General features: G+C 34.9%; 1 protein-coding gene across 9 annotated transcripts in view; it reads left to right on the top strand.

Moving 5' to 3' along the window:
* The window catches only part of CEP170 (centrosomal protein 170), a 92,298-nt gene that overhangs the window by 62,327 nt on the left and 4,993 nt on the right, over nt 1-24,978 (top strand). For 3 of the 9 annotated variants that reach the window (XM_053973807.1, XM_053973814.1, XM_053973808.1), the window contains 8 exons: nt 4,660-4,786; nt 7,630-9,438; nt 13,502-13,552; nt 15,186-15,420; nt 19,424-19,601; nt 21,025-21,192; nt 21,477-21,565; nt 23,702-23,795. In XM_053973807.1, the coding sequence (XP_053829782.1) occupies nt 4,660-4,786; nt 7,630-9,438; nt 13,502-13,552; nt 15,186-15,420; nt 19,424-19,601; nt 21,025-21,192; nt 21,477-21,565; nt 23,702-23,795 (2,751 nt within the window). The remainder of the gene's footprint in view (nt 1-4,659; nt 4,787-7,629; nt 9,439-13,501; nt 13,553-15,185; nt 15,421-19,423; nt 19,602-21,024; nt 21,193-21,476; nt 21,566-23,701; nt 23,796-24,978) is intronic. The other 6 variants (XM_053973809.1, XM_053973812.1, XM_053973813.1 and 3 more) reach the window with 6 other exon arrangements.

The raw sequence follows: 24,978 nt of genomic DNA on the forward strand, positions 1-24,978 counted from the left end.
TAATATACTAAAACTTGCTTTGATTTAGGTGGAAATTACAAGAATTATGCTGCTTTATTACTGTGACTGCTTTGCTGCATTAAAGGGTCTTTATATAGTGGGAGAGAATAGGTTATTAGCATAATTTAAAATATTACAAGGCATGATGATAGGGGAAAAAATGAAAATTATTCAGTAAGTCAAGGAGCAAAACTGACATAAGCAATGTGGCTAGGGCAAGGGTTAGTGTAAGAAGAGTTGACAGATGAAGGTGGAAGAAAGCTTACTAGAGAAGGTTAAAAGTAGATGTCGGTTGATAGATATGTAGGAGTCCAAGGGAAGCTAGTTCAGAAAATTAGAGGTGTCTTTTATACGGAAATAATGGGAAAGCAATAATGAGGATAACTACTGAGAGAAGATTGTTTAAAGTCATTTAAAGACATTTAAAGTCTTACTAGCAAAACTTGCACTCTGTTTAGTCAGTAGGAAGGGGAGAGGCAAATGTGTTTGATTTGTTAAGTATGTGGGTTATGTTCTCATTTACAACCTTTTCTGCTTGTAGGTTTTGGAAGACTTACTGCATTACTAAGCTGCAGATCATAAGTTTATAAACCTTATTGAAGATCTTGGCTAAATAGTCAGGTAACGTCAGGGCAGCTCAGTGTTCCAGTTTTGCATCCACTCAGATTGTGGGTGGAGCTTACTCCAGCTGTCCTTTACAGTTATTCCGATACATGATTAGCAGAATGAGGTGAATTCAGAACATGATTGGCATAGAAAAAGCAAAGAATAAAAATCTAAGATATTTCTATTCAAGAAGATGGAAAAGATGGCCTGGGAAATTACAAAGACTTTATAGAAACAGTTTTACAGAATCACAGAATAGTTAGGGTTGGAAGACACGTCTGGAGACCATGCAGTCCAACCCCACTGCCAAGGCAGGACAGGGTCATCTAGAGTCAATTCAGGGGTTGAAAGCTTCTTCTGAACTTAAGTATCTTAGCTTTACAGGGCTTTTGAAGTATCATTAATAAAATGTTTGGAAATGCTTTTCTTGTTAAAGAAGTTCTCAGCTTTTTCTTTGATACAACAGTCTTTAAATACTTTTGTGTAGCATGTGTCATAAATAAAGTAAAATGCAGAGTGAATGTCTTGACACAGTTGGACTGAACCTGAATACACTGGTTCTTGCCTTTTCAGTGATTACATATAGGCAATGAAAATACTAAATCCATCTATTTAAAATATTTAAACGTTTTTATTTTCTATATTATAAGCTGCCACTTGCCAACCAAGGTAGGTGTGATTAAAGAACAAAAATTAAGTAAATAAAGAACAAAGATAATATTGTTGTTGTTGTTGTTGTTGTTCTTAATATTTGTTCTTACCTCTGAGTTTGGTTAGTAAAAATACTGCAGGCATTTGGGCTATCATCCGTCCATCCAATTTCCATTTAATTTTCAGTGGTCAATTGTCTGTGCTAAACACAGTTCTTGAATAATGGTTTATCAACATTGTGTTTGATGTGCTTCAGTTTTTTGGTTCGTTTGGGGATTTTTTTTCTTTTTTTTTTTTTTTGTAAGACTAAAGCTCAGTTAGAAACCTGGTTCTTCATCTGTAGGGTCATCAGTGCCATTGACTAAAATGTTCCTTTTATTGTTTTGAATGCCTACTTTATGTCTTTCCCACTGAAGATCAGATAAATGATACTACTGACATTCTGAATATTGAATTTCATAAATGTAAATATTTTCTCTATTGCTTCTTAAAAGTGGAGTATTTAGAGATTATATTTCCTTCTGTTTGTCCTCTCAAATTACTCTAATTTTCTGTCCTGCAGAACAATCCATTTAGTTTGAAGTTTGATAGTTACTTTTGTTTGAACTTAGATGCTATACTGAAACGTAGGGTGATGTATCACCAATATCACAGGGTTGTGAAAAGGCAAATAGGACTCTTGAATAGAACCCAGGAAGTGTATTACCAGCAGAAAAGGGCAGTGTTATCGGCAGAGTGAAGCTTCCCCTGTAATAATAGCACTAGAATTGTTAACATTCTTGGTCAAGAAGGGTGGATACCGGTCTAGAGAAGGTACAAAGATTGTTACAGGAATGGAGATTTACCGTACAAGAACAGATCCGCGCTGTTCAATTAGTCTGGCAAAGTAACAGCTGAGATGGATGCGATTGCTGGGTTTTCATGTGTAAATGGAGTAAGTGTAATAGAAGAGAGAAAGAACTGTTAAAGATAGGTGTCAGTGTTGTTCCAGGAATAACTTGAAGACATTGCCTGTAAATAAATAATGTATGGAAGTCTGTAAATGATCATCACCCCAGAGGCATATGGTTCTGAAGCAGGTACAGTGAGGAGGAAAGAACTGCTTTCAAGACAGCAACTTATGAAAAGATGAAATAATATGATTCTTACAACTTGAACTGTCTAGAGTTATGTGTCTGAAAAGACATTTAATTTTTTTATTAATTTTATTCACCTTGTTGAAATTTATTTAAAAAGAAAATTTAGGCTGCTCTGAAATGCCAAGAGCTGGACATGCTTTCAGGTGTAATGTGTGGACACTGTGGATTTTTTTCAGATGTGGAGGCTGAAGCCCTAGATCTTCAGGCTGAATAATAATCCACAGAAATCCATTGTTACATTTTCAAAAGATTTCTTACTCCTATTGACTTTGTATGTGCAATAAGCATAAGAGAAAGCAGATTTAACATGAAGGTAAAAGGCTGGTATCTCATAGGCTGGATCTCAGCTTTTCTGAAATATTAGGAAATTGCTTTTGGTATTCAAGAGAAGATTTGGAGGATTGCATACTTGAGAGCCTGTAAGATGCAAATTGATATGGAATATAGGAAGAACATTAGGATATCTGAACGTGACTTTTTAGGTATGTGTTTTATAAACCTTACACCTTCTGGATGCGCTTAAACTACTATGAAAAGAAACGGCCTGTTTTTGTTGATGTTTGTGCTTGTATATACAGAGAATTGGCAAAGCACATATTTACATTCACTGCTATGTAGAAACCATTTTTTGGCAGTGTAATTACAAGAGAAAAATAATTTAGCATGTTGTTTTACTGCAGTTATTCTGCAAAATCTTAATAAGTTTCTGCATTGTGAAGTAGAATTCAGATTTCTGACACATATCTGTATCTCTGGAATTGGTTAGGTGGTATGGAAGGAACTAGTTGAAATTTTCTGTTGCAAAGATGATTGGTACATCTATAGTGTTTGGATTTGGCAATAATTAGTTGTTTCATTAGCTAGAAGTTCACTAGTACACACAGGAAAAGAGAGATTAGTGATTGGAAAGAAGAATGAGGTTTCAGTAGTTGTCAGTGCATAAATGCTTTGTGTTTTTTGTAATGTTCTTACTGGCATTGTCTTGCATTGTTTTCAGAAATGACCATAAATAACAAAAACATTGAATTGCCTTCCTTTGCTGTTGTTAGACTTGAATTTTATAGCATTTTGTTTTTATAATATTTTGATTAAAAATTAATTCAAAATATGGTAATTTGCATAATAGTTAAAAAATTACTTGCTGCATCTCTGATCTACTACATTCATGATATTCTGGAGGAGATTCATGATGTTGCACTCACTTGCATTAATCAGGAGAAATTCAGGATCATAAATTCAAGCTTTTCAAATGTCTGAGTAACTTTTAATTTGAAAGAAGTTGTCATATAATAGGTGACATTGTTCACCATTCTAGTTCTTCTAAATAATTTTTATAGCATGTATAGTGTTGTTTCCTGGTCAAAGACTAGAATCTAAGAGTAGTTAAGGCATTAGGCAAAAATCAGTGTTTTGAATAGAAGTGTGAAGATTTGAAGGGTTGGTGATGTTTTTTGGAGATGTAAGCAAGAGAGACTGTAAGATATTTGATAAGACAGTAACATTGCACTATAATTAGAAATCAGGTTTTGAAAAAAGGATGCTTTAGTAACACAAGAAGATATTTTAATTTTATGCTTTTCTTACATTTAAAAAATTTTCAAGATTTCAAAAGGCATGCCACCACGAAACAAAATTAATTTTCTTTCTGGTTTAGGTACAAAAAATTGTAAAATATTGATGACTTCACTGTTACGCAGTAGGATGGTTTAAAACTAATCTTCGCTTCTTTTTTTGTTTAGGCCAAACAAATAATCTGAGCTTCCTTTCATTTCCATCATAAGTTATTACTCTTTCAGTCCTTAAGGTAATCTTTCTGTAATGAAGTAAATACAGTATTTCATCTGGACAAGAGGGTCTTCTAAACCGGTAAAATGTCACTTTCTTGTCTTCCTGAAGCACATTTTTAATTTTTTAACACACCCCCATGCCCCATGTACTTTTCCTGCACTTCTGAGCTGAGGACTGAAATAAGCTGATCTTAGAATTAGCACATGTTCTGATACATTTTATATAGGTTCTGGTGTTTAAAAGTTCACTGCACTAGGAACTATTGTTTATTTGGTACTGATTCAGCAGCTATATAGATTTTGTTTGTTGTTTGCCATTCTAGAGCTGGGGACTCTATTTATTGAGGTAAACTATTTTTTTCAACTTCCTCCAGGAAAATAGTGTCTGACCTATCTATTCAGAAGAAGTCTGGAAAGATGGCATGCTTTTTACCAAACAGTTACAATTTTTCTTCTGCTGTTTTTTTCTTTCTTAGGAAGGCACTACTAACCTTGGAAGTAAACGTTGGGTATCGCAGTGGGCCAGTTTGGCTGCTAATCACACACGTCATGACCAAGATGACTTGAGATTGGAGTCCTCTGTGCCTGCTCCATTAGAAAATGGTATTAAAAACTGTTCTTATTGTCATAATTTATGCTGAAAAACCTGTGAAAGGGAGAAAATAATGATTATGTACTGTACTTAATCAGCTTTTTTAGTCCTAATGCCCCAATTTCATGTAAGATTCTACTGTTTCATTAAGCAGAAACAGTATAAAAACAAGCTCAGCAGTAGTGGTGTCTGCATGGCAGTTGAGTGCCGGTATTACACTGAATGTTACTAAAACAGGAGAGTTTATAAACAGTTTAATATTAGAGAAACTTTCACTTAAATACAGTTTGGGTTGGTCTGGATAGTATGTTTCTTTCCTTATATTTTTCTTAGTCTACATTGGACTTCAGTGTAATGATTATTAAACAATCCAACCTGAGAGACTTCAGGTGAAGCATAACATCCTTCCTTATCTTGGAAATACAGGAGACCTTTGATATTTCTTGAAAAACCCAGAAACTTTCTCTTTAGCAATGAACAACCTTATCTCCCTTTCTTGTGACTGCCAGATGTTCAGGGCATGTCTCTCCATAGTTTAATTATTCACATTTCTGATTTTGAAATGGTTTATTCTTTAGTATCTACAGTCTTGACTATAAATGAGTTACTTGCCTTACTTCTCCTTTTTTCTTCCTGCAAATTTCACTTTAGAGGTTGTGATCATCTTTGGGAGAAGTTGTACAAAGAAGTTTTGATTTTGATGTTGCATAATGCATGTATCTGTACCAATGCATGTATCTATACCAATGCATGAAAAAATTCTTATCAGCAACCACTGCTTCTGTTGTAGCTTTTTCTCCCCTCATAAGCATTGAACTTGCCTAGGATACTAAAAGTCAAAGGAGATGGAAAGGGGAAAAATTAAATTATCTCATACACACAGAATAATGGAAATCAAGAGCAAATTTTGCACTATTTGAAAGGATTGTGTACATTCAGGACACTTAAAATCATCACTATTGAGACTGATCCTTTGCATGGTTAATCGGGAGCTTTGGTGGTTTTTGTTTTCTGTAGTGTTTTTAAAGGGTCACTTTCAGATGAGGCACTACCTCATCTAGTAGGCATCTCTTTGGAGAGATACAGGCTTTTTTTACCATTATGAGAACTAAGATAAGAGATAAAGTGAAGTAACTACTGTGTAGTGCATAGCTGTACTGCAAGAATTCTACAATACTAAAGGGGAAATAAAGCATTCAAAGTACCAAAGCACTAAAGCACCAAAGGTGTAATAAAAATAAAATTTAGTACGTACATCTAAAAACCAATTCAGAAAACATGTCTTGTTGACTTAGATGCCTGTATCTTCTTTAGAAATCTTAGTATTTAAACTTCACATAATATATATTTAGCCAAACATGATGCTAAACAGTTCCACGCCTTTTTTTTTACTAAAGGCTGTTTGAAATTCACCAAAAAGCAAGTTACATGCTTATATATGGATAAAATATTTGATTTAGTAGGCATGTCTGAGAAAGGTCAATTTTCACAGATGGCAATCATACTGCTTTTTATTAAACCTTCAATTTGTTTCATAATTTTCAAGAAAAAAATCAGTCCTGGAATTAGAAAACCTTGCTTAGATTTCAGAGGTACTTACTGTTTCTCAAATCAGTGTTTTAAATAGATTGTAGGAAAAAAAAAGCTGTGAGTCCTTTTGCATTCTTCATCAAAGGTTTGACACTGCAAAGAGAGAAGATAGATTGAAGAGCATGGATAGAAAGTAGCAAGTATACATACAGTATGATTGTTGATATTCAATTAATTGCTTAGAGGACTCTTTCAGGGAGAGAAACCCTATACTCCAGTTCTTACTCCTGGAGCAACCAATGTTGGTGGCAAGCTGTGATAGGAAAGTCCCAACAGGGTATACAGAGCAATTGCTTATAGATTTCTCCTGGCAAGAAAGGGAATTGACAGATGCGTGTTACTAAATGTGTCACATTATATTGCAACAGCAGACAAATGAACTGCAAAAAGAATTTTTTCTCTCCAAATATTCAAAGTCAGAGCAATTCATAGATAATTTATATCACCTTTGAGTAATAAAGGCTTGTTTCTGACAGCACAGCTGCTGTGTTTGTTAAATGGGCAAGGAGGGCACTGTCATCATCACTGTGCAAAAATTAATTTTGGTTTCTAAAACAGTTATTCCTTGCAACAATCCATGGGATGCCCATGCTTTTCTGCCAATGGAGCATTCATTCTTTGTACACTGAGAATTCAGTGAAAGTGCTTTGGCAGTAATACTGCATTCTTTTGATGCTTTGTATACGTTTTCCATACATTTTTATACTACAGTGTCTTGTTTGGGATAAAAACCATTATTTTTTCTTTCTCAGCCATAGTAATTTCTTTGCTCATGAGTGGGGATTTTCAATATTGCTGAGAAGTGTCTGCCAGCACTGCAGATTCTTGCCTCTCGCAGGGAGAGGCTGTAGTCTGTCCCTGAGACAGACCTTGAGCTGTGGAACAGGCAGGTAGGGAGGAAGAAGGAGGATCTTTTTTTAGTAATTTTGAAAGCTGGTCCTAAAAGTATTTAGGAATGTAAGACTTGCTTTCTACTTCCTGTTGTAATGGTGTACTGATTGATATAACAGTGATTTCTTACCTATTTTAACCTACTGTGAGATCATAAAAACTTTGTATGATTCAGCTGGCTACAAGAGTTCATTAAATGTTTTTGTACATGTCTAAATGTAATTAATTGATCTTGCCATAGAACAGCAGGATGGACTGATGACGTTTTCAGTTCTGTTTTATGTTGTATTAGCCTTATGCAGTCTTAAATATTTAATCTTTCTATTTGCCTGTTGAATATCTTCTCAAATAATTTTTTCTCTTTCACTTTTAGATACAGACATCAGTGAGTCTGGTATTTCTGTCAGAAGTGCTGGTTCAGCTGCTTCCATGACCAGCCAAGGTGAGCGAAAGAGGAGGACACTTCCACAGCTTCCCATAGAGGAGAAAGTAAATGAAAATTTAAAACCAAAAACTATATCTCATCAGAGGTCAGAAATAGGTGAAAAGCAAGACACTGAACTTCAGGAGAAAGAAACTCCAGCTCGTGCCTCAGATGCTAAGTCAAGCAGAACAATGAATGGTCTTTCACCCAAAGCTACTGGAGACAAAGTGTTTTCTTTTCCTAGCTCTTCTAGTAAAGAGAGAGTTGAAACTGGCAGAGAAACTTCTGTGGTGAAACAAGCTTTAGCAAAAATTCAACAACAAGAAAGAAAGGAGCAAGGACACTGGACACCCTCAAAATTATCCTCTACAAAATCTGCTGCAAACCAGATTGAGAAAGGTAGGGAGGAGATTATTATGTCACCCAAAACTTTGGATAATCAAGAAAATGCTCCTGGACATGTTACAGATAAAGCAGAAATTAAGTTGGCACAGATTGAGGGAAAAAGAAGAAAAAATGAGGAAATCATTAGAGGACAAAGTCCTAAAGTACTTGGAGGAGACAAAAAGGAATCTTCAAAACCCTTAGTGAGGCAAGGTAGCTTTACTATAGATAAGCCTAGCACAAATATACCTATAGAACTTATTCCTCACATTAATAAGCAGAGTGGTTCTGCTGCCCCTTTAGTATCTGCAAACAGGTTACGTGACAGAAGTGATTCGATGGACACTGATTCCAGTATAGATACAACACTCATTTTAAAAGACACAGAAGCTGTAATGGCATTTCTTGAAGCTAAATTGCGTGAAGAAAATAAAACTGATGAAGGTCCTGACACTCCTAGTTATAACAGAGATAATTCCATATCACCAGAATCAGATGTTGATACAGCCAGCACAATCAGTCTAGTTACTGGTGACGCCGAAAGAAAATCCACACAGAAGCGGAAGAGCTTTACAAACTTATATAAAGATAGATGTTCCACTGGTTCCCCTTCAAAGGATGTTTTAAAATCTTCTACAAGTGCTAGAGAAAAGATTGAAAAGAAAACCAAGAGTCGATCTTCAGATGGTGGGTCTAGAGCTGAGGCTCGCAAAACTGTGCAATCCAGTGGAAGAATGAGGCAACCATCAGTAGATTTAACAGATGATGACCAAACATCCAGTGTACCTCATTCTGCCATTTCTGATATCCTATCATCTGACCAGGAAACCTACTCTGGCAAATCACATGGAAGAGTTCCTTTTGCCTCAGCAGATGAACTTGTACATTCCAAGATGGAAGGAAAGTCAGCTAAATCAAAAACTTCTCCTGTGGGACTTGGGCAGTCTAGTAAATCTACCACTCTTCCAAGACCTCGTCCCACAAGGACTTCTCTCTTGCGCAGAGCACGCCTTGGTGAAGTCTCAGATAGCGAGCTTGCTGATGCCGATAAGGCTTCAGTCGCTTCCGAAGTGTCCACTACAAGTTCTACATCAAAACCTCCATCGGGGAGGAGGAATATTTCCAGAATAGATTTACTCGCTCAACCACGCAGAAATCGGCTTGGCTCTTTATCAGCACGTAGCGATTCTGAAGCAACAATAACCAGGAGCACTGCCTCATCACGTACCCCAGAGGCAATCATCAGAAGTGGTTCAAGGCTGCTCTCAGGAGGAGATAGTGCTAAAGTTTCTGCTAGAACTCGAGCCAATAGTATTTCTCGACTTTCGGATTCAAAATCCAAATCCTTGGCTTCGGCTCATAATTCTCCCACAGGTATGTGAGATTATTTGAAATAATTTTATACAATACTAGACGTTTTTAACGTGGATTTTTAAAAGAAATTGTTTAAGAAAGGACTCTTATGAAACTGTTGAGTTTTAGTTGATGCAGTTTTTTTATTTGGAATAAGAGGCTTCCGTGGTAGGTCTTGTGGAGGTTTCTCATTTAAAATCATAAAGCCAAGAAATTGTAATCCTTTTATTCTTTGGATATGCTTTCATCTTGAGACCACTAAGACAGAACTGAACTGGGACAGTCAAATGCATCAACAATCATTTGTTTTAGTGCAGAAACATACCCAAGATCTCTTTGCTCAAATCATGGTAGTAGAAGTTCAGAAGGTCAGCAACACTATTTAGTACATAGAAGAAATAATATTTATATATAAGGTAGGCTTTAAATAGGCAATCAGAGATTTTTTTACAAGAATAATAATGTTGAAGTAATGAATTGAAAAACTATGTACTACCTAACTAAATATCATAAAGAAATTTCTTTTAAAGGGTTTGCCTTATCTTGGATTATTTCCCATTTTGTGTTCGAAATCGTGGCGATTTATGATTTCATCATGATTCCCAGATCATGTTGATCTTCCTTGGTATGGTGGTTACTCTACCTTGTCTTATATTTGGAAGGAAAAATCTGTACAATCTACAAATTTTAACTACTATTCTGTTAGAAGTTAACATAGCATTCTTAGTGCAAGCAGTGTGAAAGCTGGTAGGTTTTTTTCAACAGCAGATATTAATTCTATCAAAATAAAATATGGTAATTATAAAAAAGTGAACTTTCTTGTGAAATGAGTATCTAGAATAAATGTCTGATTGCTTTTAGAATTATCATGCTACGAGCTTTACCATATTTGCAGTCAATCCACAGTCTCAGAATAAAATTAATAGAGTAGCTTCCAGTGTTGTAGTGCACTGAAATTTTTCTACATCTCGTGTAGATATACATAGGATTTTCTACATTTTCTACATCCCATGTAGATATACTTTATATCAAGTCCCATTCAGACTTGATATAAACCACTATGATACCTAATTTCCCACACTCCCGCTGTCCTTCTGTTGCTTGTGTATCACAAGTGGACCATGTCAGGATTCTTAGCATTGTGTATTCCCCGGGTAGTTAGTTTTGCTGTGTCATTTATTGGCTTAATAGAAATTTCTGCTGTGATGCATTGCTGAACTGTAGAGTTGACTCTGATTCTATGACAGGTGTCTACAAAGGTACCCAAAACAGATGACACTTCAAATAAAAATTCAGTCTTTACTTGTAAGATATAATTGGAAAAGCAGCATGTTTTCAGTTTTAATCAAAATTTTGAATTGATGATGCAGCCTAAAAGATGGCAATGCTAGGGTAAGGAAGTGTCAGTTAAGACTTCTATATGTTTATTTAAATAGTGAATACTAGTTCACATTATGATAATGTTGATTTTTGAAAAGGTAAAGCCCAGATATTTTTGTCACTTCACTGCTTTTTGTTTTTCACAAAACTCTGTATGAACTTTGAGTTTTGTGTCCATGTGAAGTATTGCAGGCTTCCTAAACTTTCCCCAGGTTGCTGCATTGAAGTGGTTTGCTGCTTCTGTTAAGGGAAGTGAGTGTATCTTTCTCTTCTCACTCTATTAGTCTGTCACTTTGTTGTCTTTGCTAAATGTTCATTTCCCTATGTCCCACAGTCAAAGTTTACTGTAGCTTGTATAAAACACTGTTTTCAAGAGAGAAAAGATGTCATCTTCTCATGATTACCCCAACATAATAATCTAGGTAATTTTAAAAGACTGTTGTTGGAAAAATCTACAGTAGTAATAGCTTCTGTCTTACAAAACTGTATCAGTTAATGTATATCAATGGAGAAGCCAGTCAATGTAAAGGCCAGAATGTGAAAGCAATCAATGAAGCAGTCAGATACTTTCAAAACAAAATCATCACTAAATAAACCAATTAGGTCTTGTTACTATATAAGTAAAAAATATTATTACTGCTGTTTAGGATTTAGAGTTCTGAATTTTGTCTGTATCAGTAACGTTATTGTATAATTTTTTTACTGATTTAATTTGAGTATACTTTAGGAAAATCTGAATTGTTTTGAAAGTGGCATAATCTAGTGTATATAGGAGTATATGTATAAATGCATCTCCAACTACATATAGGCCACTTTTAATTCCTCAATTAAATTTTGTTTCTAGAAAAGTCAACAATTAATTTTAGCACTTTTGGAAAGTACTAATGAAGGGCTTCAACAGTTCAAATATGTTTTACTTCAGGCACATTTAATCAAGGTGTAACAGGAATGGATTTTCTTCTCTCCCTGGATGTAGAAAGACTGGAAAATGAATGATTATTACCAGTATTGGGTTTAGGGTTTTGTTCCCTTTACCAGAGGACTAGCTGCTCTTGAAATGTTAAATATGTTCTATGGGTTATCTCATCAGAGGTCAGTTACTACTACCACATTGTAGATCAGTAAACATTGGCAGCCTCTTAAATCCAGCCCATAAAGAGAAAGTTATTTCTGCACTTCCCAAATCAATGTTCAGACATAGATACCTGTAAAAAGAGAGCAATAATAAGATGTAGTTTCTGGAGTTTTTTTTATTGTCTTGTACTTCATGTGGATGAATTGCAGCATGGTAGGGTTAAAATTGTCAGAGCTAGCAGCCAGTCTGTAATTTCAAGAATTATTTCTAATCCTTGATGCAGTGAAGTATTGCTTACTTTTATATGAAAGGGCAAGCAGATAAATGGAACTTCTCGGGTGAGAACTGTTAGCATTCAAGTTATTACCAGAGTGTTTCTGTGGTCGGAGGCTTGATAACTGAGAACACTGTGAAGACACGTGAAGCAGAATTAGTAACTTTATAACACAAGAAGTGAAAGGTCTGATCAAGGCACTGCATCATCAAACAGTAGAGTGTGATCAATAAAAACAGAGGAGACCAAAGACCTACTTTCACAACAGAGGGGAATTGAAGAATGATCTTACAGAAGGAGCTGTGTATCGGGAATACAAACAGCAGGATCAGACCTCATGCAAGCTGCTAAGCTGCAACTGTAACATTAGGCATTGAGTCAGAACAGAGACTTTGAGCAGCCAGCTGTGTTTGGCAGCTCTGCTGGCTTGCTGACCTAGCTGTCATTGCAAATAGCTGGCAGATAGGTTGATCAAAGCTGTTGAGGTAACTGTGGGGGAAAAGAAATTGATAGTGGAGAAAAAACCCTTACTAAGTACATTTTAGTAGTAGGAGCTTGGAAGTGGATGCACCTTGAGAAGTCAGTGCCTCAATGAGAGTAGAATATTTTCTAAGTAGTATAAGGAATATATGCAATAAAATTTATTCTCAGATCTTTGAAGTGAGAGTATGTTGTCCAAATCACCAAACTTGCCAGCTTAATGGTTGTCAGGACATTATACTTCTCACAGAGTAGTCACTAAATTATGTTTGAGTGCTGATTATTTTAGCCAGGGTTTTGGAGGATTTTCTAGTTAGTGGTACTGATATTCACAGTCTTTGGTGTCTGAGATAAGCAACTGCACAACAGCTTTCAGAAATGTACATAAACTATAGTGACATTTTGGGCCTGCATAATTTAAAGATGGTATTAAAAGCATATATATGCAAATATATAGCTACCTAACTGGGAAACATGCTTGGATATGCTTGTCATGAATTTCACAACTTCAAGATTTTTACTGCTAGGCCTACAGTAACTTTGTACTCATATTAAAGAGAAACAAACTGATCATATGCAACACCCCAACATTTCAAGGCCTTAAAATTTAATGGTCTTAAAAATAGGGGTTTTATGATACTATGTAATGTTACAAATGATTGTTATTTATTTCATTTCAGTTAGTATCTCTGAAATGTTCAAGAAATGTTACAAAATTCAGTATTTTTGATTGAAAGTATAATCTTTTCCTAAAAAAGTGTGGGTAGAAAAGAGGAGCTAAGACTAATTTCATAAATATATTTTATATAAGCAAATGCTTCTAGTCTGAATGTTTTAAATCGAATTAACATGATAAAACACTATTTTGTACACAGAGAAATCCAAGCTTCTCCCAGACCCAGACCCTGATGTTGAAACTTACAGTGGTAGAGTACTAGAAATCAAATCTGTTTCTGATATTTCACTTCTCATTCAATTTTTAGTTTTTAAATATATTATTACATATGCTCATTGTACAGTGTTGAGTTGCTGAACTATGTCACTTGAGAAATTTTAAAATAAATTTTATAATTATTTTGAAGACTATAATTTGAACTGGGACAAAGAATTTAAACAAAAATGGATGAAAAAATGTGGGCCCAACTCATAAATCTCTTTGGACTTTGGTCACACATTGCTTGCATGCTGTTGGTGGGAAAATGTACTTTTTCTGCTCATGTTTTACTTCCCTAAGATCAAACAACTTTAAAAAGAGATCAGAAAGTGACTGGGGAGACATTGTTACTTACTACAATAAAGTTAGAAAATTTTTTTAAAAGTAGGACTAGACATAATTTGAAACCCACATTTAAACCTGAAAAAATTACACAAGCATATTTTTGTTTTCAGTAGTTGAAACTTCATTATTTGTATGAGGGAAGGGATGTAAGCTTATATACCAATGTCATATTCTATATACCATAATCTTTCCTTTACACAAAAATTACTTCCATTATTTGTTACTTAAATTCATATTGGTGTATACTTCATTTGTAATATTCATTTTTTAATGTATCAGGAGAAATCATTATTAATTCTTGCATTTTTTAATATTAAAAACAATTTACATCATTTGGTTCTATTATTTTTCAATCACCAATAAGTTGTCACACAGTTATTTAATTTTCTGCAGTACTTACAGAGCATTATGAATGTCAATGCATTTGGGGTATTAAATCCCCTGCAACAATTTAGCAGGTTGTGGTGATAGGGATTTCTTTACACTTGGTGGTATCTCTTCCTGATGGAAATGTCTGAGGACAGCACATCTGAAATCCATTTTCTTGACTTCAGTAATTCATAAAGGGACAAGAGCCTCCGACTTAGTTCCAGTTCTCCTGTACTTCAGGCTGTCCTCAGCAACATGGCTGTATAATGCTTTATGTGCTGCATGGCAGAATATATACTTCTTTCTCTGAGGCTGCTTTTCTTATGGATGTGCTGCAGATTTTCATAACACAATATTAATTTTACATATTCTTTTTCTATAAGAAAAAGAAACACATAAGTATAGAATCATTAAAGTTGGAAAAGACCTATGCATCATCTAGGAATTTTGTGCTTTCCTTATGTAAGTGTGCATTCCAGGCTTGGTGCCAGCTCCATCCCTCCTTCATATCTCTTCATTTTCTTTTTTGTGTATCACGTAAACCTTGAATGAAATTCGGGAAAAAAATCTGCAGAAAAAGTGCAATCTGACTATATACTTAAATGTTAATGAATTGGGCCCTTGTTTTGTAATACAGTTGGTTTGAGCTCATATACAATCACTGGCTTTTACATCTTACTTTACCCATCACTATACAAAGAGCATTAGTTTTATGTTTTTATTAATCAATATTTTTTATTTAACACAAATTTTGTAGCTTTCTTTTAAAGATGTAGTAAATAAACCTTTTGTGAGGTACCTGGGGATGGATAATAAATAGTTGTGTATTTTTGTGATGTTACTGAAATAATGATGTTTTTTCTTATTAAAGATGCCATAATAATTCTTTTTTAATAATTAAACTAATTTAGTAAGTGCAAGATGGAGGCGCTTTCCTACAGATTATGCTTCCACCTCAGAAGATGAATTCGGATCAAACCGTAATTCCCCTAAACATACCCGTCTGCGTACCTCTCCAGCCCTGAAAACCGCGCGACTGCAGAGCGCTGGGACAGCAGCTCAAAGCAGCAACACATTCAAGCACAGGATAAAGGAGCAGGAAGACTACATTCGTGACTGGACTGCCCACCGAGAAGAGATAGCAAGGTGGGTTTGAAAGGAGCGCCCCTAAAATAACAGACTTGGTAGCCAATCACTTGTACAGGTGCACATAGAGGACAAAGAGAGCTGATGGATTTTCTGTATCACTGCTTATTGCTTTCCTTCACTAACTGAATGGGTTACTTAAAATTCTTCTTATGAGAGACTGGCAGACAGAACACTCACATCACCAGCACATCCCTTTTTAGTGGAAAATGATAGTATCTTCTGATTTATGATAGCCAAATCCCAGAAGATGAACTTTCAGTTGCATTATTGGGACTTGCAGAGGTACTTTGTGTATTTCCTGAGGCTGAACTGTATGTGATTTTGTACTACGTTTACATATTGAGATAAAATTTCAGATCAATCACAGGTGACAGAGAGAGAAAAAAGTCAGCTTTGGAATGTGAGAGATCATGTTCTCATTTTAATTTTTGATTTATCAAGACATTATTTCATGTTAGGTACTTTCTGATTTAAGTCATGCATATTCATCAAAAAGTATTTTTTTTTTTTCTGTTGCAAGACCATGAGATTAATGTATCAATACCTCTGCTATTGCTGGTACCATTCTGCTTCAAGTGAACCAAGGAAAAGTTAGTTGCATATTCTAGTAATCAATTATTGCCATATCATGCAACACCCAGGCAGTGAAAACTTCGGAGAGCTTGGACAAGCATGTAAATGTTATTTAATACTTAGATGTCACTGTTCAGGTTCCAAAGATTTTCACAGAACTTGATTAGGCAGCCTAAACAAGAAATATGTTTTCCTTTTAAGATTAATTTTAATAGTGTGAAGTATTTTCTCTAATACTGTGGAAGTGTTTAGCTTAGTGTGATGAATTATTTTTTGTTTCCTGATTTTGATAATAGCTTTCAACATTTGTTTTTCTGTTGTGATCTGTGCAAAGGGAAGATGTAGAGACCTGAGAGGCACGCAGAAGATACCTAAGGGAGTCTCATAGTATCTGGATAAATAAGGAAATAAGCATTTTCAAAATAGTCTTCCTAGAACATCTCTTTCTTTTCAGAAGTCTAAAGTTATAGATGGTTATAGGAAGGACTGTGTGTATATGGAAAAATAATTGACAGCCATAGCCTATTAGTTCCTTCTGATAAACAGTACTGCTGAACCTCTACTTCAGTGAAACTTTTTGATATATTTTGCTCATCTGAGAGAGATTGACTCTGGAAGTAATTGATGATTCAGTCTAAACTCATTTGATGGTTAGGTTTGCAGGTTTTTCTCTTCCCTTGGGATTCTTACCCTTTCCTACATTTATGTATTGGCTTTAAAATTTGTTTTGAAGGTGTATTCTTATCCTACCTCTTCAGCTTTATTTTCAGTGGAAGTGCTGAGAGGCTCAAATCAGTACTGCCAAATTTTTAGGTTTATGTAGAGATTTTACACAAACTGCATTAAATGAGCTTATTTAAGGTAAAGAAAAGTAGCATTTAGCATCTGAGAAATTCCAGGTTACTGTCATCTGTTGTCACTGCTTCTCTCGCTGCTGAGACAACTTGCTGTAGATCACTAGTTAATCCTTTCTGTGTCTCCATATCTTTGTAGTGATTCACATTTTTGCTCCCTTGGCTTTAATTTTAACTTCTGTCCTCTATAAAATACTTCTTGTCTCTGCTCCTGTTTCCTTGCTAACCATAGGCTCTATTATTGCCTACCCTGTTTTTTTTTTTCCATCCCAGCCATCAGTCCAGCCTCTATATTCAGGGTTCCTTCAACTCTATTTAGAATTTTAAAAAAAATAATAGACGGTTATATGCTCTCATTAAAATTAGTTATTTATTTTTATTGTTGTTGAATATCTGACTAGATTGTAAGGATAAGCCTTTCATAAAATCCATGTGTAGCAGAAAGCAGTGTAGAAACTTTATAGCAAACATTTCAGGGCATCCATGTTACCATCATATTGTGTTTTAATGACTCCATGACTTATCCATGTTGCACTTTTCACAGACTTCAGGATTTACAGATGTTAATAAAATTGAAAATTTGAAAGAGGTGTTTAGATAAATTTCCTGGAATAACTAAACTTGATTTAAAGCCACTTTGCCATGGAGGGAATTTACACCCCTGAATAATAGGAGCTTCACCAAGAATGTTAAAGCATTGTTACAAAATCCACTGACTCAGTATAGGAAGTGTAACAAAGTAGACTAAGAAAAGAAGGTTTCTAATCTTTTTTTTTTACAGTGCTTCGCATTTAGTGCTCTGTATTGTTTCTATATAGGAATGTAATTGAGCACTGAACTATAGCTTACTGTCCCATAGAAAATTATTCCAGATTTTGTTTACATGACTGATATTTTACTATGGTAATTATCTACCATGTTGCTTGCCATCAATGTTAGAGGTGTTTGTCCTGATACTTCAGGGATTCATTTGAATTAATCATTATACAGAGATCTGACACTTTATGCAATTTTGATTTCTTGGTAAGAACTCAAGTGGTTGTATCATGTTGAAGCATTGCTGATTTCTGTAAAGAGTTAAGTCTTTGTTAATTGATGCTACTTTAGATTATGATGTTTAATGACATTTCTCTTCTGGAAAATTTGCTGATAGTTGAAGTCTCCTGGTTTTATTTTCTTTACAACTATTCATTAAATACCAGAATTTGTCCCAGAAAATCAAATGTGAATAGTAGCAACTTCTCTATTTAAGGGAAAAGTTAGATGATTGTATGACACAAAGGAAGTAACTGTTTTAGTGTCTCTACTACTAAGAATATTGGACTTTTAATGGCATGTGTAAATTGCTACATATTTGTTTACAGCCTTCTTCGAATTAAATGTGTATCTAAGCTGCACAAAGTTGCACTTCATTGTGGATTGCTGATGATTCACCACAAAATCCAATGCTGGAATTTGGCTGGAAATTTCTCTGGTTATGTTTGCCTTTCTAGTTGCCTTTCAGTTCACTTAGTCTTAAGCTATCTCTAGGCCAGTGGTGTCCATTGTTTTTGACTTGAAGACAAAGTGAGAATTAAGAGCAGAAGGAAGCTCACCTTGAACAATCAATCTCTGTGGAGCCCAGGGTATGTCACTGTCACGTGGCTGTGCACCTCCTTCCATTCGAGTGGTGGGCGCTTCATGTCACCGAGTCCTCAGTGGCGCAGAAGTGGCACTGTCGGCTTCTGTGCCTTCAGTGCTGTCAGGCAGAAGTGTGAAGGGGGATCACTTGGCAGTCTGCTCTTCTCAAATCTGTGATCCAAGCTGGAGATTCAGGGTGCCATAGTTAGTAAGGGTTTTGCTTTTTGTGGGTTTTTTGGCTTGTTCCCTCCTTCTCTTGGAGTGTCCTGGGGAGGAGTAGCACAAGCAGAGCAAGCCCCAGAGCAAAGCTGTTTTTTTGGTGCACTGAATCAGAAGCAAAGTAAAGGACTCTTTGGCTGGGAATTCAGCTGTATTTTTATAATGCTATCATATCCACATTTTTAAAGGTATGTTGTATTTTTGCCACTGAAAAATTTGTCTTGATTACATTTGGGGATTTGGGGTATTGGTCTGGAATTTCAGACCCATAAGCAGCTTGATCTGAGCAAAGTGCACACCTGCTAGAAAATCAGAAGTCCTGAAAACGTTTTTTTCAAGTAGGCAAGCTAAGGTACAAATTAAATGATTTCTGAACATTTCATATTTACTGCCATGTTACACAGCTCATCTGTGCAGTATTTTCAGCATATTTCCTATGCCTCCTCTGTGTTGTATATACTGCACATTGCATACATCTGTCAGAATCCTAGGAAGAAATAAGGGTACTCTGTCTTTTGAGATCACATTTCACCTTCTTCCTCTAGAAAAGTATGCTATTAAAAGCTTCAGTCAGAATTTGCTTTTATGGTTCTATAAATAATCTTTCTGTTTAAAAAGAAATGCAGGTTTTCATAGCACAGTTATCAGGAACTAGAATTTACAACCTCAAAGGCTGCAGATTGGGCTCTCAAAAGTATTTGTAGGGGAGAATGTAACACTCTCTTTATTACTAGGATCAGTCAAGATCTGGCTCTCATCGCACGGGAAATCAACGATGTAGCAGGAGAGATAGATTCAGTGACTTCATCAGGCACTGCCCCCAGTACCACAGTAAGCACTGCTGCCACCACCCCTGGCTCTGCCATAGACACTAGAGAAGAGGTAGGAGATCTTCATGGAGAAATGCATAAGGTTCTTCCTTTTCTTTATTTCTTTTGCTTTTAGCATTTTGCATAGCCTTTTTAGTTACTTCCACTCAACCCGTGTGCATGATCTTAACATTATTTTTTTTATTTGAAGTTCCTTTACATTTCAACAAACAACCCAGAAGTTATTTTGTGAACACAGCTTGTCAAAAGGATACATACTATCTGTCTGTCTCTTTTTTTCCACAAAACATAGGATAAGATAGTTATTTGTTTTTTGCTTGTCTGTAGCCTTAGATACTGTTGGATGGTATCTAAGTGCATAGATACTAGTGTGTATGCACAACTATATATTAAAGTATACATTTAATCCTTTGCTTAGCTATTAAAAACCAAAAAGTCCCTCTTTTCACAGGTGACATAAAACATTCATCTTCTGAACACTGAAATATTAGGTACCATCAGTTAACTTTAGATTTTCTTTCTTAATAACATTGTCAGAAACTGCCTTGAAATAAGTTTGCTTTATGCTTCTAATAATTCTTATTTTCTTTGCCTACTTCTGGTGTGCTGTTCTATGAATATATTGACTAACGTGTTCTAGTAATCATCACAGGTCTAATGCTGATAAACATGTTAATCTGAATTTAAATCATCACTTTCTACCATGTTACAATTCACCATAATAATGTGTTGTAAATGTTTAATGCATTTTTTTCTTCATAGTATTCCTTTCAAAATGTGCTTTATTCATTTTTGTGTGCATAAAGTTTGGTTAATGCACTACTTTACTGTGGTTAGTTTAATATTGTCTTTTTCTGTGGAAAAAAAGATATAAACAGCAGTAAGAAATCTGTGAGCTGGGTACTCAGAAAAGTTATAAATGCACTCACATAGATTTTGGGTTTAATTCTCATAGACTGTGGCTAAACCTTAAAGAAGTAAAATGCTCTTTTTCTCAGATACAATTAGATCACTCCAAATTTTTTTTATCATTAAATAATTATTTTCTTCTTCAAAAAATATGATGCTTTCTGTACATACTGCAGGTGGCAGTATCTCCTTTGGGTAGTGTAGGTCTTTCTGTAACGCTATGACTTATTTGGGAAAAAACCCTAAATCTTGGAGTACTCTTCTCAATTCCACAGATATGTCTCATTAATCAAAGAAATTAATTACTCAGTACCAGTTTATAGGTAGCTATTATGTTACCTGCCCATAAGCAAAATTTCAGTGGGGTAGTCTAAATTTGCCAAGTATGTCTATTATTTAAAAAAAACCCAAATCTTGTTCATTTGTACAAGATATTTTTACATAAGAGATGCATCATTTGATACTATAGAAGACAACAGAATGATTATTATTTGATAGGCATCTTAGAAACTGTTTCAGGAGAAAAAACCCCAGTAATCTGATTATTGGATGTATCCAGTAGATTTCATGAACTTCATTTTTCTTTTATCCTGCAGTTGGTGGACCGAGTATTTGATGAAAGTCTCAATTTTAGAAAAATCCCTCCAATAGTGCATGCGAAACCCCCGGAAGGGAATGGTCGGCCTAGTGATGCCAGACCTCAGCTGACAGAGGCCCTCGATCCCCCAACAATTACCCGCAGAAGGACTTGGAGCAGAGATGAAGTGAGCACACAACAGGATTCTCTCTAAGAATGTGTCAATTTTAAGCTTTTACAATTATCTCCCCACTTAAAATTCTAGACATTATCCTGTCTCTCCTACCTCTAGCAGGTGGCATTAATATTTCAAAAAATTATGTATTATTTAATTGGCAAAATGTTCAAATATCATTATATATGATACTATCTAAAACATAAGTAAGATTTTTTATAGTTAAAGATACCAAAATATATGCAGTTGTTACTATTAAACTAATAATATCCTTTTTTATTAAAAACTTATTGCAGGTTATGGGGGACAGTTTGCTGTTGTCCTCAGTCTTCCAGTTTTCTCGCAAGATAAGACAATCCATAGACAAAACAGCTGGCAAAATCAGGTGGGTTGTTAAAAATGGCTGTTATTGCTGAAAAGGTCTGCTCCCATCAACATTCCCAGCAGTAAAAAAAGATATATATAATAGTCACAGAGGAAATGTACAAAGTAGAAACTTGTCTTTTAAAAAAGCAGTGTTACCTATGGCATTTTTAACTTTCAGAAGGATTTCGAATGAATACTTTTTCCATTATTCCTTCTGTTTATTTCACTTTATGTGAAGAGAAATATCAGGAAAGTTTACATGGACAGAACAACATCCAGCAGAGGAGCTCTTCCAACTGCAATACTGTGCAATATCTACACAATCTCTGTGCAAGTCTTGTAAAACTCCCTTCCTTAAAAAATAAGATTAAAATGTTGCCGAAATCTAAAATTGGTCCCTATAGGTTTGCCAAGTTGTTGTAGGGATTTTGCATTTTAGGAAGAAAAAACAAATTGGACACAGGAGAGCTGCTTCAGTAAAGCCTTCTGAAAAACAGCTTGCTCTGGAAACAGTGTGATCCCTGTTAACTTGTAAAACAACAGATGTAGCCACCTCTCATTTTTAATTGAAAATTTCTGCTTAAATAGTTAGATTCCTTCATGACATGTCATAGTAGCTAAGAGGAAGTGTAGCCATGTCAAAAATGGTAACATGTTGCTCTACTGACAGTTCCAGTTATCTTGAATATGTGAGTGTACAACCAGTTGATGACCACTTTGGTTGACAAGAATAAAAGAAAATTCTTAATACATAGTTCAGGATTGTATATTTCATATGTTCTTCATATCTTCATGCAGTTAATAACTTAAAAATAAAGAATATTAAAAATAAGAGAGTCTTTTGGCTGAACCTAATACATAATTTTCTGTATGTGTGAAAATACTAGGTCTGTAATTGACTGGTTTGTTTAGGAAGTGTCAGATATTGGAAAATTAAATGAGTAACAGATTAAACAACAAAAATGTTTGTCAGTATAGGGTGATGTAACCAGTAAAAGCAGCAAAATACTAACATATCTGAAGATTGTATTCTCATGGGAATACCAAAAAAGATTTGACCATAGAAATCAATAATAATAATAATAATAATAATAATAATAATAATAATAATAATAAATATAAATTGCTTAAAACTGTAGATTAACTGCCATTTCTGGTCATACTATTTCTAATAGGAAGAGTATCACCAAGTGAAGAATCAATTCTTTAAAAGCCTGTAACTCATTTTAATTATCCTATTCTGAGGAATTTTGTGTGTTGTTTTTACTAGTGATTAACAGATAACATTAAATTCAGGTCTTGCACATTTCTGATTAATTTTCTGATCTTAAAAGGCAAGTCAGCTACTAAAGAATGTAATGCAATGCAATGTGATGATAATAATGTGATCATGTATGATATGAATACGAGCATGCATACAAATATTTTATACATACTTAAAGAAAGGGGAATTGCTTTTTTCTATAAAAATGCAGTAAACTTCCATTAATAAGGAATTATTTAGCCTTTTCCCCAGGGCTGTGTTCAAAACTTTCTTTTTCTCAGAATGGATTAGAATAATACCGTGTTATTCATAATTTCATTAATATTTTGAATCAGAAAAACAGCACTACTTTTAATATTGTTTTTAGGGAGTACCTATTACAGTTTTTTACCTTAGCTTTGTTTTGAAATACATTAGTTCAGCCAACTGGTGTGCTGCTATTCCTCTTTCTGGAATGAAGCCAGTTAAAATTTCTGCCCAGAATAGTTACAATGTCTTCATAAGAGAGGTGCGCCAGCCCTCTGATCATCTTCCTGGTCCTTCTCTGGACTCACTCCAACAGGTCCTTATCCTTCTTATGTTGTGAACTCCAGAGCTGGATGCAGGGCTCCAGGTGGGAAAGAACCAGCTGTGTCTGTATATATACCATAAGCATGTATTTAGCTACAGAACTGCCATTTTAATGTCAATAGTAAAGATTTTGCTGAAAATCATGAAACCTGTATGCTTCCCTGAAAATTTAAATTGTGTGGTTAGATTCTGTCAGGTTTCAATTTTTTATACTTTATTTTAATTTAGTACTCCTTATGCTGTTTTCTCCTATCATGTTATTTAATCTTTCAAATTTTTTTTTTTCTATTTTAAACATACTGTTGGATTTCTTTCTTCTAGAATATTATTTAAGGACAAGGACAGAAATTGGGAAGAAATTGAAAACAAGTTACGAGCTGAAAGTGAAGTTCCTATTGTGAAAACATCAAGCATGGTATGAATAGTTACCTTTTCTGGGACTGATTATGCTGCTCATCTCATGGCTAGTAATTGGTAGAGGAATGTGGCGTTTTCAGTGACACAAGGGCAAAAATCTTTAAAAACCCTTATTTAGACACTAGGTATGTTTCAAGAAGAAACCTAATCTTCAGTAATTACTAAGACTTACTGTCTTAGTAAGTAATTACTTTCTTACTGTCTCATTAAGAAACAAGTAATTGTTCAGGGGAAATTTTCAGATGAAGAGTGCAGTAAAAGGCATTCAAACTATACATAGACCATCAGTATGTTTGTTAAATAAAAGGTAGCAACCATTAGTTTGAATGTTAGATTGCTTTTGAATGAACTTGGTTTAGTCTAAAAACTACTTTACCTACTAATCATTAATGCTTAATCTATAATACTTAACAGTAGTAATACTGATTATTAATATTTAGGGAAATTGTTGTGTTTTAATGCATGTGATGAAAATAATCCATAGACACATTGCAATAAAAGGACTTTTCAGTGAAAAATAATTTTGTTGGTTTTGTTTGGAAGTGGTAACTATAGGTTGCACACTAGACCTCCAGCTGTTTTATGTAATAGCCTAATTACATAAATCAGCTATGGTTTATGGCCTAGTTCAAGGCCATTTCAAGACCAGACTGTGTGACAGTGTGAGGGGACAGACCACAGGTTGTGTCTCAGTACACGTCTCCTCTGCTAAACACAGAGAATAGGGTTTGAAAAACATCCTTACATGAGACAGCAGGCAGAGCCCAGCTATATTATCCATCTACAGAGTCTGCTGTTAAAAATATCTGTTTACAGAGGCAGGGTTTTCTGTGGGAGAGAAAACTGCTCAAATGTGAGTACATTTCCTCTGGCATTGAACAGGCTAGAACTTCTCTGTTGGCTCATGATCAGTTAGTAAACTCCTCCAGACTAATTTTTTCTGGAAGTATAAAAGACTTGGCCTGTAATTTTGGCAGAATGGTGTATTTATGAAGAACAATCATTAGTAACTCAGTACTATAATTTAATAGATTTGTTGATAGTTTTTGTTAGGTTTTTCAAAAATGTAATTAAGCAAGTTCCTAATGGAAGTTTCTAATTTTAGAAATATTATAATATAAGGAGTTTTTCTTATCCCTCTCCAGAATAAGATTCAAATTTAGTGCTTTATATTCTAAATG

Source organism: Vidua macroura, chromosome 3, assembly GCF_024509145.1.
Source record: "Vidua macroura isolate BioBank_ID:100142 chromosome 3, ASM2450914v1, whole genome shotgun sequence".
NCBI lineage: Eukaryota > Metazoa > Chordata > Aves > Passeriformes > Viduidae > Vidua > Vidua macroura.